Below are 16,607 nucleotides of genomic sequence, written 5' to 3' on the forward strand. Positions count from 1 at the left end.
CAATCTCTGTTCCTCCTACAGGTGGCGGTAGGCAGTGCAGGATCCGCGGAAGCATCTTCTCCTGACTGTATGGCCTTATTCTCATGACGTCATTGGGAGCGACCAAATATCCTCCGGCACCAAACTTTGGGACCTGCCTAACTTTATCAACAAATTATGCGGATGGTATTTTCTAACACGAATCATAGTCCGTGACTTACAATCTTGCACCTCCTGCACTTATTTGGTTTAGAGTAGACCATCCAACCCTCTGCAGGAGGAACCGCAAAACGAGCACAGAACTACGAGCCCCAGAAGCCGTTGCGTGCTTGGCGCATGCGCACTAGTCGAGGGCCGTGTCTGGACGTCGGTTTGCCGAGGCGCGTGCGCGAAAGGCCGTTGGTTTTCAGTTTAAATTCGGGACGTTCGGTCCGGGCAGCTCGCGCTGAAAATGCCTAAAGTCAAAAGCGAGAAGAAATGGCGAGGTCGCAGAGAGGCCCAGGGTCAAGGTGAGGCCGCATTCCCTCACCCTGCCTCTGGTTAGGGCGGGAGCCCGGTGCGAGAGTTGGTAACTGGCCTGGCGGGCTGTCTGAAGCTAAAATAAAAACAGAAAATGCTGGAAATACTCAGCAGGTCAGGGAGCATCTGTAGAGAGAGAAACAGTTAACGTTTCAGATCAATGACCCTGTCTGAAGCTGCTCTTTTTAACAAGAGCCGAGTGAACAGCGCAAGGGTGTTACACAAATAAAGCAATGCCGGAGGCCTGGCCGCTCGCTCCATGAGCCAAGGAGCCGAGTTAACCCGCGGGTTTGAGCATCACTTCCGTCAGTGAGAAGCTAACGGCGGGTTTTAAATGGTAAATGCCCCGAGTTATTTAGCACAGCTGATATTTGCAGTTCTGGTTTTTCAGCCTTTTTTACGATCAGCATTGGTTCAGGATGTACCATGCGTGGCTCCCAAACTTTGCATTGATGGGGTTTACATAGAAACATAGAAGATGGGAGTAGGCCATTCGGCCCCTCAAGCCTGCTCTGCCATTTAATGAGATCATGGCTGATCCTCCAAATTCAGTACCCTGTTCCTGCCTTCTCCCCATATCCCTTGACCCCTTTAGCCTTAAGAAATATATCTAACTCCTTCTTGAATATATTTAATGAATTGGCCTCCACTGCCTTCTGTGGCAGAGAATTCTGCAGGTTCACCACTCTGGGTGAAGAAATTCCTCCTCATCTGTGTCCTAAATGGCTTACCCCTTATCCTTAGAGTGTGACCCCTGGTTCTGGACTCCCTGACCATCGGGAACATCCTTCCTGCATCTAGTCTGTCTAATCCTGTTAGAATTTTATAAATTTCAATGAGATCCCCTCTCATTCTTCCAAACTCCAGCGAGTATAAGCCCAATCTCTCCTCATACGTCATTCCTGCCATCCCAGGTATCAGTCTGGTGAATCTTGGCTGCACTCCCTCCATGGCAAGAACATCCTTCCTCAGATAAGGTGACCAAAACTGCACACAATACTCAAGGTGTGGTCTCACCAAGGCGCTGTGCAACTGCAGCAAGACATCCTTGTTCCTGTACTCGAACCCTCTCATTACGAAGGCCAACATACCATTTGCCACCTTAACCGCCTGCTGCACCTGCATGCTTACCTTCAGCGGCTGGTGCACAAGGACACCCAGGTCTCGTTGCATTTCCCCTTCTCCCAATCTGTTGCCATTCAGATAATAATCTGCCTTCCTGTTTTTGCCACCAAAGTGGATAACCTCGCATTTATCCACATTATACTGCATCTGCCATGTTTCTGCCCAATCACCCAACCTGTCCAAATCATACTGGAGTTTCTCGGCATCCTCCTCACAGCACACACGCCCACCCAGCTTTGTGTCGTCTGCAAACTTGGCGATATTACATCTAGTTCCCTCGTCTAGATCATTTATATATATTGTGAATAGCTGGGGTCCTAGGACCGATCCCTGTGGTACCCCACTAGTCACTGCCTGCCACTCGGAAAAAGACCCGTTTATTCCAACTCTTTGCATCCTGTCTGCCAACCAGTTCTCTATCCAAGTCCGTACCTTGCCCCCAATCCCATGTGCTTTAACTTTACACGCTAATCTCTTATGCGGGGCCTTATCGAAAGCCTTCTGAAAGTCCAAATACACCACATCCACTGGTTCTCCCTTATCTATTCTACCAGTTACATCCTCAAAAAATTCCAGTAGATTAGTCAGGCATGATTTACCTTTTGTAAATCCATGTTGACTTTGTCTGATCCTGTCACTGTTTTCCAAGTGCTCTGCTATTACATCTTTTATGATGGACTCTAGCATTTTCCCCACTACTGATGTCAGGCTTACCGGTCTATAATTCCCCGTTTTCTCTCTACCACCTTTTTTGAATAGTGGGGTAACATTAGCTACCCTCCAATCCATGGGAACTGTTCCAGAGTCTATCCTCACCTCTTGCCTGGGTCTGTTGTAGTCTAATTGACAGAGGATGCACAGATATAATTCAGTCTCCCTATTTTAAAGCCATACGCTTCTGTCGTTATATTTCCTTTTATAACTTACTGTGTCTACACTTATAATGGAAACTGCCTATCTAAGCATTGTAATTATACTCTCCTGACCGTTTAGGTGATGTGATTCCTCCACTGGCAGAAACTAGAGTGTTGCCAGTTTACATGGGCAGTTTCCATTCTAAATGTGGATATAGGAATTTCTAATGCTGAGGGATGTTGACAGGTAAAGTGCACAGATGTAGATTCTTAATATATTAACATTTGCTCAAATGTAAAAAGTGGTGTAAACAATTGGGGTCCAAGGAAAGTGTTAAACTTGTACCATATATTTCTCCTTTAAATATGAAAAGTAAGATTTCAACTCATTTAACCATTATTTCTGCAATCGGGAAAGCTCCTTAATGTTTAATGTGACTTGTACTGATGTCATAAAATGCAGTCAAAAGAAACAAAATACAGTACAAACCTCAGTGAGCTCAAAATTGCAATGAAACACTAGAAAAATTACTTTGCTTATTGCTGTGCCTAAAAATCTGGTTGTAATTTGAAGAGAGCCTCTAAGCAAGAGCAATTGCGGGAAATTTCCATATAAGGCTCTGTAACTTGGGTTGGGACCATTATTATTGGTGGCGGTGGGAATGATAGACGATTGTTAAAGAACAAGGTGGTTTGGGTGTGGTATACTTGTGCTTATAACTCTCTCCCAAAATTCCACAATCTTTTATGCCATGTATTTACTTTTGAGCCCTGATTGCACATGTCTCGGTGCAAGTAAACAGGAAATTTGAGACTGTGTATTCCAAGCAGAGTCGTTGGACAGCAATCAAGCATATAGGGACTTTGTCCAGTTTTGGAAAGGGTGAACAGTATTGTAATTAAATTGTGTACTATAATACCCAGTGTGTTGTGTTCAGAAAATGTGCTGCTTTTGCCAATAATTATCTGAAAGCTTGAGGATTCTGCTTATTGGTACATTACGGTAGTGAGATTTTGGCCCTAATTTTAATAAATGTGTAAAGACAAATAGAAGGACGACTTGAGTGTTGTGCCTACCTGGTCCGTACTGGATGCTGCATTGTAGTTATTGTAGAAGAAAAGTCTAGCAATTATACTTGATGAAACCACGGACACTCGCAAATTATGCACCAAGTCCATTTATAACTTAAAACATGGGACACGCAGTTAAGCGCGAGGCGGCATTGGATGAAAAAAACGGCTTTTATGGACTGGCGATCTCTACCCAGCATCCATAGTGGCAGAGAAACCGCTCTATTGGACTGAATGCTTGTGCAGCTGTCCCAGGGATACAGGGGTTTCTCTGCTGCTATGAATGCTGGGGGGGGGGGGGGGGGGACGTGAAGAGTAGGACCCCAGAGTTCATAGATGAAACTAAAGACCTAGATATTATCATTTTACAGGAAACTTGGTATAAAGGAAAAGGACACACTGGCTGTCCCCAAGGGTACACTGAGCTGGTGGTCCCCTCCAATAAATTACCAAGTGTAACCCAAGGCAGAGACTCCGGAGGCATACTGATCTGGTTTAAAACAGAACTTAAGAATTACATCAAATTTATAAAAAAGGGCGAAAACCATATGTGGCTCAAACTTGAGAGGGAGATTATCTCGAACACCCAAGATGTTTACATTTGCGCACTTTATATCCCCCCAATCGATTCCCCATACTTTAAAGAGGACACCTTCTCCAACATGGAGGGGGAAATTATCCAATACCAGGCCCAGGGGAACGTGTTGATCTGTGGGGACCTCAATTCAAGAACGGGCGAAGAACCAGACTTCACCAATAATCAGGGAAACAATTACGTTTTCGGGAATAACCACTTTGACATCCCTTCCCTTCCATACAGGCATAACTGCGACAAGCAGTCAAATACCAATGGAAAACAGCTACTACAGCTCTGTCGAAACCTGGGTCTGTACATTGTCAATGGTAGGTTCATAGGAGACCTCCTAGGAAGATCGACCTATTGCTCACCTCTTGGCTGCAGCACAGTAGACTATATGATTACAGACTTAGACCCATCCTCTTTCAGAGCATTCACAGTCAAACCACAAACAACACTGTCAGATCACAGTCAAATTACTATGTTCCTCAAAAAGACAGAAACAAACAACATAGAAACACAACCCAGTAAACTGTACAACACCAAAAAATCATACAGATGGGCCAAAAACGACACGGAAAAATACCAGAAAACAATTAGCAATGCATCAACTCAAGCTCTCTTAGACACCTTTCTGGATAACATATACACTCACAATAAAGAAGGCGTAAACCGGGCAGTTAGTAAACTAAACAATATTTTTGATAATTTGGCAACAAATGCAAACTTGAAAGCTCGCAAGAACAAACCCAAAACAAAAAACTATGAAAAATGGTTTGACCGAGATTGCCATAACATGAGGAAAAAACTTAGAAAAATATCAAACCAAAAACACAGACATCCAGAAAACGAGGAATTACGCCTTACTTATTGTCAGACACTAACACAATACAGAAACACACTCAGAACCAAAAAAGAGCAATATATTAAGAATACACTCAGCTCCATGGAGGAATCCATTGATTCCAATTGTTTCTGGGAAAACTTGAAAACACTACACAAAAAACAACACGACGATTTGGCCATTCAAAATGGGGACACATGGGTAAACCACTTTGAAAAATTATACCAGAAAAACACACTAAGACCAGAGCAACACCAAATATGCAAAAAACTGGAAAAGCTAGAAATGGCCATAAAAGATAACCAAAACCCGCTAGACGCCATAATAACAGAAAAAGAACTTCTTGAAAAACTCAAGGACCTGCGACCAGGAAAAGCCTGCGGGACAGACGGCATACTAAACGAGATGATTAAACACACAGACAACAAAATGAAACTGGCTATCCTAAAACTCTTCAACTTGGTTCTGAGTGTCGGTTATTTCCCTGATATCTGGAACAAAGGACTCATAACGCCCATATACAAAAGTGGGGACAAAATCGACCCAAACAACTATCGAGGCATCTGCGTAAACAGTAACCTGGGGAAGGTATTCTGTAGCATCATAAACAAAAGACTTATAAACTTCCTTGAGGAGCACAATGTCTTGAGTAAAAGCCAAATTGGATTCCTGCCAAACTATAGAACATCCGATCATATCTTCACCCTACAGACCCTAATTGACAAACACGTTCACCATAACAAAAGCAAAATCTACGCATGCTTTGTAGATTTCCAGAAAGCTTTTGACTCCATCTGGCATGACGGTTTATTCCTGAAACTTATCGAAAGCGGGGTAGGAGGGAAAACATATGATGTAATTAAATCAATGTATACAAACAACAAATGTGCAGTTAGAATTGGAGACAAACAAACAAAATACTTCCCACAGGGGCGGGGGGTGACGCAGGGCTCGCCAATCTCACCGACACTCTTTAATATTTACATAAATGGATTGGCAAAACTACTTGAACAATCTACAGCACCCGGCCTCACCCTATATGAATCCAAGGTTAAATTCCTCCTCTATGCAGACGACCTGGTTCTGCTGTCACCAACTAAAGAGGGTCTACAGCAGAACCTGGACCTGCTGGAGTCGTACTGCCAGACTTGGGCCCTGACAAATCCACAAAAAACCAAAGTCCTTGTGTTCCAGCAAAGATCCAAACATCAGGGACCCAAAATAAATTTCACAGTAGGAACAACCAAAATTGAACAAACCACTAACTACACATACTTGGGCTTAAAAATCAGTTCTACGGGAAACTTCAAACTGGCTGTGAATGAACTGAAAGAGAAAGCAAGAAGGGCTTTCTATGCCATCAAAAAATCAATCCAAATAGAAATCCCAATTAGCATTTGGCTCAAAATTTTCAAATCAGTAATTGACCAATTGCACTCTATGGCAGTGAAGTATGGGGACCGCTAACTCAACAAGAATTTGCAAAATGGGACAAACACCCAATTGAGATCCTACATGCAGAATTCTGTAAAAGTATCCTCCGGACTCAAAGGAAAACAGTAAACAATGCATGCAGGGCGGAACTAGGCCAATATCCATTACTAATCACTATCCAAAAAAGAGCCACCAAATTTTGGAACCACCTACAAATGAGCAACCCCCAATGCTATCACTACGACGCCCTGAAATGCCAAGAGCTGACCATAAAGAAGAATGCCCTCAGTCAACTAGTCCCGGGACTCAGTGAAGTAACTACTAACAATACTAACAATAACCAGCCCCAGGACAGTGACAGGGTAACACAAAGAATTCGACCCAACACAATCGTCACTAAGCAAAAGGAAAAATATCTGACATATTGGGCAGAAACAACAAAAACCCAAAGCAAACTCAATTGCTACTTGGCCCTAAACAGACAATACAACATAGCTGATTACCTGACCATGGTAAAGGATAACAAACTGAGAAGAACCTTGACAAGGTACAGACTTAGCGAACATAGCCTAGCGATCGAAAAAGGCAGACCAGTCTGCCAAGAGAAGACAGGATATGCTCTCACTGCAATCAGGGAGTAGTGGAGACAGAGATGCACTTCCTCACAGCCTGTGGAAAATATCAGGACATCAGGGAGAATTTCTACCAAAAATTCTCACAAATATGCCCTGAATTCAGAAATCTGAATGACAACCAAAAACTCCCATTCCTACTGGGAGAGGAGAGAAGCTGTGCAACACTGGCGGCACACTATGTTACAGCTTGCCATGAACAGAGGGACAACCAGTAAACTAAGAAATGAATATATATAAACAATGCGAATGTATATTTATACACTCAGGGATATACCTGTTTATACACTGTATGAATAGAACTGCGTTTATGTGCTCAACCATAAATGTATTTTGATGCTTTGGCAACATAAGATGTAACTTATCATGCCAATAAAGCGATTTGAATTGTGAATTGTGGGGGGGGGGGTGGCGGGGTGGGTGGGGGGTGGGTTGGGGGGTGGGGTGGGTCAGACTGGAGAGAGTGATGAGGGAGGGGTGGGGGTCGGGGGGGTGGGTCAGACTGGAGAGAGTGATGAGGGAGTGTGGGGGGGTCAGACTGGAGAGTGATGAGGGTGTGTGGGGGGGTCAGACTGGAGAGAGTGGTGTGGGGGGGTCAGACTGGAGCGAGTGATGAGGGAGTGTGGGGGGGTCAGACTGGAGCGAGTGATGAGGGAGTGTGGGGGGGGTCAGACTGGAGAGAGTGATGAGGGAGTGTGGGGGGGGTCAGACTGGAGAGAGTGATGAGGGCGTGTGGGGGGGTCAGACTGGAGAGTGATGAGGGAGTGTGGGGGGGGTCAGACTGGAGAGAGTGATGAGGGAGTGTGGGGGGGGTCAGACTGGAGAGAGTGATGAGGGCGTGTGGGGGGGTCAGACTGGAGAGTGATGAGGGAGTGTGGGGGGTCAGACTGGAGAGTGATGAGGGAGTGTGGGGGGGTCAGACTGGAGAGAGTGATGAGGGAGTGTGGGGGGGTTAAACTGGAGAGTGATGAGGGAGTGTGGGGGGGTCAGACTGGAGAGTGATGAGGGAGTGTGGGGGGGTCAGACTGGAGAGTGATGAGGGAGTGTGGGGGGCTCAGACTGCAGAGTGATGAGGGAGTGTGGGGGGGTCAGACTGGAGAGTGTGGGGGGGTCAGACTGGAGAGAGTGATGAGGGAGTGTGGGGGGGTCAGACTGGAGAGAGTGATGAGGGAGTGTGGGGGGGGTCAGACTGGAGAGTGTGGGGGGGTCAGACTGGAGAGTGTGGGGGGTCAGACTGGAGAGAGAGATGAGGGAGTGTGGGGGGGTCAGACTGGAGAGTGATGAGGGAGTGTGGGGGGGGTCAGACTGGAGAGAGTGATGAGGGAGTGTGGGGGGTGTCAGACTGGAGAGAGTGATGAGGGAGTGTGGGGGGGGTCAGACTGGAGAGAGTGATGAGGGAGTGTGGGGGGGTCAGACTGGAGAGAGTGATGAGGGAGTGTGGGGGGGTCAGTCTGGAGAGTGATGAGGGAGTGTGGGGGGGTCAGACCGGAGAGTGATGAGGGAGTGTGGGGGGGTCAGTCTGGAGAGTGATGAGGGAGTGTGGGGGCGTCAGACTGGAGAGAGTGATGAGGGAGTGTGGGGGGGGTCAGACTGGAGAGTGATGAGGGAGTGTGGGGGGGGTCAGACTGGAGAGTGATCATTCACGATGATGTGAGGGTCGTGGATAACACGTTTAGTGAGTTGGTCACACCGCAGGTAAGGGCTGCACAGGCAGAAGGGAAATGGGTGACCATCAGGCAGAGCAGTAGAGGCAGGCAGGTAGTGCAGGGGACCCCTGTGGCCATCCCCCTCTCAAACAGGTATACCGATTTGGATACTGTTGAGGGGGATGACTTACCAGAGGAAGGCAGCAGCAGCCAACTTCCCGGCACCAGGGGTGCTTCTGCTGCTCAGGAAGGGAGGAAAAAGAGTGGGAGAGCAATAATGGTAGGGGATTCTATCGTAAAGGGTACAGATAGGCGTTTCTGTGGCCGTAGACGTGACTCCAGGATGGTTTGTTGCCTCCCTGGTGCCAGGGTCAAGGATGTCACTGAACGGCTGCAGGGCATTCTGAAGGGGGAGGGTGAACAGTCAGAGGTCGTGGTTCACATTGGGACCAATGACATGGGTATGAAGAGGGATGAGGTCCTGCAGCAAGAATTTAGGGAGCTAGGTAGCAGATTAAAGAGCAGGACCTCAAAGGTTGTAATCTCTGGATTACTCCTGGTGCCACGTGCTAGTGAGTATAGGAATAGGAGGATAGAGCAGATGAATGCGTGGCTAAAGAGTTGGTGCAGGAGGGAGGGCTTTAGTTTCCTGGATCACTGGGCCTGCTTCTGGGGAAGGTGGAACTTGTACAAGTCGGACGGGTTGCACCTGAACCAGAGCGGGACAAATATCCTTGCAGGGAGGTTTGCTAGCACTGTTCGGGGGTGTTTAAACTAAAATGGCAGGGGGTTGGGAACCTGAGCAGGGAGACAGAGGAAAGGGAAACAGGGATAAAAGCAAAAGATAGGAAGGAGAAAAACAAAAGTGGCAGTCAGAGAAATCAACGGTTTAAATCAAACGTGGCCACAGTAAATAATAATTCTAATAGGTCTAAGAGCATTAAAAAAACAAGCCTGAAGGCTTTGTGTCTTAATGCGAGGAGCATTTGTAATAAGTTGGACGAATTGGCTGCGCAAATAGAGGTAAACGAATATGATTTGGTTGGGATTACGGAAACGTGGCTCAAGGATGGCCAAGACTGGGAACTCAACATCCAGGGGTATTCGATATTCAGGAAAGAGAGGCAAAAAGGAAAGGGAGGTGGGGTAGCATTACTGGTTAAAGAAGGGATTAATACAATTGTAATGAAGGATATTAGCCCTGATGATGTGGAATCTGTATGGGTAGAATTGAGAAATACTGAGGGGAAAAAAACATTAGTGGGAGTGGTATATAGACCTCCCAACAGTAAGGCGGAGGTTGGGGATGGCATTAAAAGGGAAATTAAAGAAGCGTGCAATAAGGGCACAGCAGTCACCATGGGTGACTTTAATCTACATATAGATTGGGCCAACCAAATTAGTAACAATACTGTGGAGGAGGAATTCCTGGAGTGTTTACAGGATGGTTTCCTGGACCAATATGTCGAGGAACCAACCAGAGATCAGGCCATCTTAGACTGGGTATTATGTAACGACAAAGGATTAATTAGCAATCTTGTTGTACGAGGCCCCTTGGGTCTGAGCGATCATAATATGATCGAATTCTTCATTAAGATGGAGAATGAAGTAGTTGACTCAGAGACTAGGGTCCTCAATTTAAATAAAGGAAACTACGATGGTCTGAGGAGCGAGTTGGGTAGGATTGATTGGGGAATGTTACTCAAAGGGTTGACGGTGGATAGGCAATGGCAAACATTCAAAGACCGAATGGATGAGCTACAGAATTTGTTCATCCCAGTTTGACATAAAAATAAAACAAAAAAGGTGACTCAACTGTGGCTAACAAGGGAAATTAGGGATAGCGTAAGATCCAAGGATAGGACATATACATTGGCCAGAAAAAGCAATAATCCTGAGGATTGGGAGCAGTTTAGGATTCAACAAAGGAGGACAAAGGGATTAATTAAGAAAGGGAAAATAGAATGAGAGAGTAAGCTTGCAGGGAACATAAAAACTGACTGTAAAAGCTTTTATTTATACATATGTGAAGAGAAAAAGATTGGTGAAGTCAAGCGTAGGTCCCTTACAGTCAGAATCAGGGGAATTTATAATGGGAAACAAAGAAATGGCAGACCAACTAAATTCATACTTTGGTTCTGTCTTCACAAAGGAGGACACAAATAACTCCCAGAGATGCCGGGGAACATAGGGTCTGATGAAAGGGTGGAAGTGAAAGAAATCAGTATTTGTAGGGAAATGGTGTTAGGAAAATTGATGGGACTAAAGGCCGATAAATCCCCAGGGCCTGATAATCTACATCCTAGGGTACTTAAGGAAGTGGCCCTAGAAATAGTAGATGCATTGCTGGTCATCTTCCAGAACTCGATAGACTCTGGAACAGTACCCATGGATTGGAGGGTAGCTAATGTTACCCCACTATTCAAAAAAGGTGGTCGAGAAAAAGCGGGGAATTATAGACCAGTAAGCCTGACATCGGTAGTGGGGAAAATGCTAGAATCTATTATAAAAGATGTAATAGCAGAGCACTTGGTAAGTAGTGACAGGATCGGACAAAGTCAACATGGATTTACAAAAGGTAAATCATGCTTGACTAATCTACTGGAATTTTTTGAGGATGTAACTGGTAAAATAGATAAGGGAGAACCAGTGGATGTGGTGTATTTGGACTTTCAGAAGGCTTTCGATAAGGTCCCATATAAGAGATTAGTGTGCAAAATTAAGGCACATGGGATTGGGGGCAAGGTATTGACTTGGATAGAGAACTGGTTGGCGGACAGAAAGCAAAGAGTTGGAATAAACGGGCCGTTTTCCGAGTGGCAGGCAGTGACTAGTGGGGTACCGCAAGGATCGGTCCGAGGACCCCAGCTGTTCACAGTATATATTAATGATCTGGACGAGGGAATTGGATGTAATATCTCCAAATTTGCAGACGACACAAAGCTGGGGGGGAGGGTAAGCTGTGAGGAGGATGTCGTGAAACTCCAGTACGATTTGGACAGGTTGGGTGATTGGGCAGAAACATGGCAAATGCACTATAATGTGGATAAATGTGAGGTTATCCACTTTGGTGGCAAAAACAGGAAGGCAGATTATTATTTGAATGGCAATAGATTGGGAGAAGGGGAAGTGCAAAGAGACCTGGGTGTTCTTGTGCACCAGTCGCTGAAGGTAAGCATGCAGGTGCAGCAGGCGGTTAAGAAGGCAAATGGTATGTTGGCATTCGTAGCGAGAGGGTTTGAGTACAGGAACAAGGATGTCTTGCTGCAGTTGTACAGGGCCTTGGTGAGACCACATCTTGAGTATTGTGTGCCGTTCTGGTCGCCTTACCTGAGGAAGGATGTTCTTGCCATGGAAGGCGTGCAGCGAAGATTCACCAGGCTGATACCTGGGATGGCAGGAATGACCTATGAGGAGAGATTGTGTCGATTGGGCTTATACTCACTGAAGTTTAGAAGATTGAGAGGGGATCTCATCGAAACTTATAAAATTCTGTCAGGCCTGGGCAGACTAGATGCAGGAAGGATGTTTATGATGGCCGGGGAGTCCAGAACCAGGGGTCATAGTCTAAGGATAAGGGGTAAACCATTTAGGACTGAAATGAGGAGGAATTTCTTCACCCAGAGAGTGGTGAACCTGTGGAATTCTCTGCCACAGAGGGCGGTGGAGGCCAGTTCATTAAATATATTCAAAAAAGAGTTGGATATATTTCTTAAGGCTAAAGGGATCAAGGGATATGGGGAGAAGGCAGGGACAGGGTACTCAATTTGGATGATCAGCCATGATCTCATTGAATGGCGGAGCAGGCTCGAGGGGCCGAATGGCCTACTCCTGCTCCTATCTTCTATGTTTCTATGAGGGAGTGTGGGGGGGTCAGACTGGAGAGAGTGATGAGGGAGTGTGGGGGGGTCAGACTGGAGAGTGATGAGGGAGTGTGGGGGGGTCAGACTGGAGAGTGATGAGGGAGTGTGGGGGGGTCAGACTGGAGAGAGTGATGAGGGAGTGTGGGGGGGTCAGACTGGAGAGAGTGATGAGGGATGTGTGGGGGGAGGTCAGACTGGAGAGTGATGAGGGAGTGTGGGGGGGTCAGACTGGAGAGTGATGAGGGAGTGTGGGCGGGGGGGTCAGACTGGAGAGAGTGATGAGGGAGTGTGGGGGGGTCAGACTGGAGCGAGTGATGAGGGAGTGTGGGGGGAGGTCAGACTGGAGAGAGTGATGAGGGAGTGTGGGGGGGGTCAGACTGGAGAGAGTGATGAGGGAGTGTGGGGGGAGGTCAGACTGGAGAGAGTGATGAGGGATGTGTGGGGGGAGGTCAGACTGGAGAGAGTGATGAGGGAGTGTGGGGGGAGGTCAGACTGGAGAGTGATGAGGGAGTGTGGGGGGAGGTCAGACTGGAGAGTGATGAGGGAGTGTGGGGGGGTCAGACTGGAGAGAGTGATGAGGGAGTGTGGGGGGGGTCAGACTGGAGAGTGATGAGGGAGTGTGGGGGGGGTCAGACTGGAGAGAGTGATGAGGGAGTGTGGGGGGGTCAGACTGGAGAGAGTGATGAGGGAGTGTGGGGGGGTCAGACTGGAGAGAGTGATGAGGGAGTGTGGGGGGGGGTCAGACTGGAGAGTGATGAGGGAGTGTGGGGGGGTCAGACTGGAGAGAGTGATGAGGGAGTGTGGGGGGGTCAGACTGGAGAGAGTGATGAGGGAGTGTGGGGGGGTCAGACTGGAGAGAGTGACGAGGGAGTGTGGGGGGGTCAGACTGGAGAGAGTGATGAGGGAGTGTGGGGGGGTCAGACTGGAGAGTGATGAGGGAGTGTGGGGGGGGTCAGACTGGAGAGAGTGATGAGGGAGTGTGGGGGGGTCAGACTGGAGAGTGATGAGGGAGTGTGGGGGGGTCAGACTGGAGAGTGATGAGGGAGTGTGGGGGGGGTCAGACTGGAGAGTGATGAGGGAGTGTGGGGGGGTCAGACTGGAGAGTGATGAGGGAGTGTGGGGGGGTCAGACTGGAGAGAGTGATGAGGGAGTGTGGCGGGGGGGTCAGACTGGAGAGTGATGAGGGAGTGTGGGGGGGTCAGACTGGAGAGAGTGATGAGGGAGTGTGGCGGGAGGTCAGACTGGAGAGAGTGGGATGGGGCAGACTGGAGAGCCTAGTGGGGGGGTGAGGTGCAGACTGGATAGTGGGGGGAGTGGTGACAGGAGTGGGGGAAAGACTGGGGAGTGGGGGTTGGGGCAAGACTGGGGAGTGGGGGGAGTTGTTTTGAGGGGCTGGGGAATGGTGTGGGGGAAAGACGGGAGTGGGGTTTGGGGGGGGCTTCAGAATAGTGTGGGGAGGAGGGGGGCTGTGGAGTTGGGGGGAGAGAGGGGGATGAGGGGATGAATAAAAGAGTCTGGGGGGGAAGAGAATGGTTTCCCCTTTTCGTCACCCTCGGTTTCCCCTTTTCTTCGCCTGCTCATGGGTAGTTTCCTGGTTCTTGGAATTTCTCATAAATCAGCTGCTGATGTAAAACTACGAATAAATATTCTCAACTGCAAGGGACCCAACCTTTATGAGGTAAATCCAATAAAATTTGTCGAAGTTATGTGATATGATGTCCTGTGGTCAGAACATCATGTGATCAAACCTCCAGGAATTCCTCCAATGAGAGTTGTTAACCCTACTCCACCAGTACGTGAGGTACTGATGAGCTGCTAATGGCCCGCTACCCATGCCCGAGCACTTCAAGCATTAGCAGCTGCAGCACACGGAGGGAGGGGGACCCACACAGGGGTCTACAGCACATCAATCCCCTCCCCCCTTTTGGCTGGGATCTCCCAGACATTCCCTCCCTACAGCAGCCACCTCGCCCTGTGCAGGCTGCCAACAGAGCAGATCGCAGAATCAGGACATCCCTCCCTCAATGGAAAAGGACCCCAGGATGGCAATGAGCTAGGAAACCCAATCGACAGAAAATGAACTGAAATCACATCCTTTTGGCAGGGTCCCAGATTTAGGCACAATCCTGGTGAGGGCGAAAAAAAGAAGGAACGCTGCAGGACATACAGCTAACACCGGGATATTTGGCTCATCCAGTTTATTGTACATACAATGACCATTTTGAAAATAAGGACACCTGCAAATAAAGGACATCTGCAAGTCCCTTAGGTATCCCTAATTTACAGGTTTCACATACCTTTACAAGATATATTGTGTGCCTACATTTGTCCACCTCAGTCCAACACCGGCATCTCCACATCATTTGAAACTTGCTGTTTCAGATGTCCTTCATTTATTCGCTGTTCCAGTGACATACATTTCAGGGGAAGGGGGTATAAATTTGAGAGCAACTAAATTCAATTCTCTGGATGTCAGTTGTTTGCAGCAGCAAGGGAGCAGCCAATCGTGGGAAAGTCAGTATCGGATGAATATGCAGAGTCAAGCTATGAGTATCTACTATCTATCCCTGACATAAGTGACATTAGTTGAAAAACTGGGGAAATGTACTGTTACCTTGATTCAGAAAATGTCTTGAGGCCTTTGTACTGATATTCAAGAACATGGTGAGCAGTGGCAGTTCTATTTTGCTTGCTTTGTTTTATCTTCCATTTTGTCTCAATCATTACCTGAGAGCAGACCAATAAATCTGCCAATGCCCTTGGTAAATTACGTCTAGGAGGCATGCTGAAGTAACTTTGCGTCTCTAAAGCTATGGTAGATTTGATATGAATGACTAAGATCATGTGTGAAGAATCGGCACGAAAATATGTCAACATTCATGGAAATGCCAATGTGTAGCTTTACCCTACACCCCCATGTGCTAAAAACATAATGAAATTGAGAATATTTTTACTTTTCTGTATTATAAGTTCAGTTTTGATCCTGTTTTACTTTGTCTTAGGTATTGTGTTCAACACTGAAATTGGCCAGCACGTTCTGAAGAACCCTTTAATTGTGAATAGCATCATCGACAAGGTACAGTAGAATGTAGTACTAGAATGCTGTTCAGTCAGCCTAACCCATCATGTATAATTTGGCACTACCATTTCTATCATTTTGGAATTCTTCTACGCGCATCAGATGATTTTTATAATTGCAATAAAGTAGGGGGGGGGAATTGGGTTTATTGAAATTTTGAATATGAATACCCAATTCATCTGTCAGTGTTCTGCTGTGTAAGTGTTTTTCTTCCAATCTGAGGTCCATGTTGGAAAATAGGAGTCTTTCATTTTGAACCCCCATTACCAATGCTGAGCATTCCTGGGTCAGTTATTGCACTGATCAGATGCAGCAAATGTTCCCCGAACCTCAGAAGGGCACCTTTAATGCAACAGTGAATTTTTTCACTGCCCATACCAACTATCCTTATGACATCTGTGACTGAGACTGACAATTTGTGGGAAATCTGTATTCTTAACCTAAACACTCAATAGTGTTGAGATTACCTAAACTCATTCTACAGATGGCCAGAGGAAGAGCTTCTCATCTCATTAGCGTTGGTTAGATTTGAGGCCTAAATGGCAGTGTTTTAACTCACTGTGCCATTGAATTCTCTTCTCCCTTCACCCCACCCCACCCCAACAAAAAAAACTAAAAGAAAAAAACATCCAAGTCCCCATGTTCTTTTCTTACTTGAAAGATTGTTGAGTTAACAAGTGGAGTCAAGTAATTAACAGTCCAGAAAAACTGTAAGCAACAATAATAATTAGTCTATAATTGACCTCAGGACCTATTAAGACCACTTCCTTAAAGGGAGTACCTGAACAGGTGTCTTAAAGGGACAGGTTTGGTTACCAGCTAAACATGGCAAGCGTGGTCCAAGACAGATATGGGATGAACCACAGGAAATCGCTTAGTATATATTTAATAATGCAGAAGTGACATTTGAGTAGTTTTGTTTTCCTTTTAGAGTTGTGAGTTGAATACCTACCGGGCCTGTCCTGGGAACCTGGAATTTTCCAG

General features: G+C 46.7%; 1 protein-coding gene across 2 annotated transcripts in view; it reads left to right on the top strand.

Annotated features, from left to right (window-relative positions):
* The first annotated feature begins 318 nt into the window (after positions 1-318).
* The window catches only part of dimt1l (DIM1 dimethyladenosine transferase 1-like (S. cerevisiae)), a 30,288-nt gene continuing 13,999 nt past the window's right edge, over positions 319-16,607 (top strand). Inside the window, exons 1-2 of one of the 2 annotated variants that reach the window (XM_085971355.1) lie at positions 319-488; positions 15,547-15,620. In XM_085971355.1, the coding sequence (XP_085827481.1) occupies positions 431-488; positions 15,547-15,620 (132 nt within the window). In that variant the 5' untranslated portion in view covers positions 319-430. Of the gene's footprint in view, positions 489-2,699; positions 2,725-15,546; positions 15,621-16,607 lie in introns of those variants that run through there. The other variant, XM_085971363.1, reaches the window with a different exon arrangement.

This window comes from Somniosus microcephalus, chromosome 2 (assembly GCF_052327205.1).
Source record: "Somniosus microcephalus isolate GS21.2 chromosome 2, FLI_Smic_1.0, whole genome shotgun sequence".
Classification (NCBI taxonomy): Eukaryota; Metazoa; Chordata; class Chondrichthyes; order Squaliformes; family Somniosidae; genus Somniosus; species Somniosus microcephalus.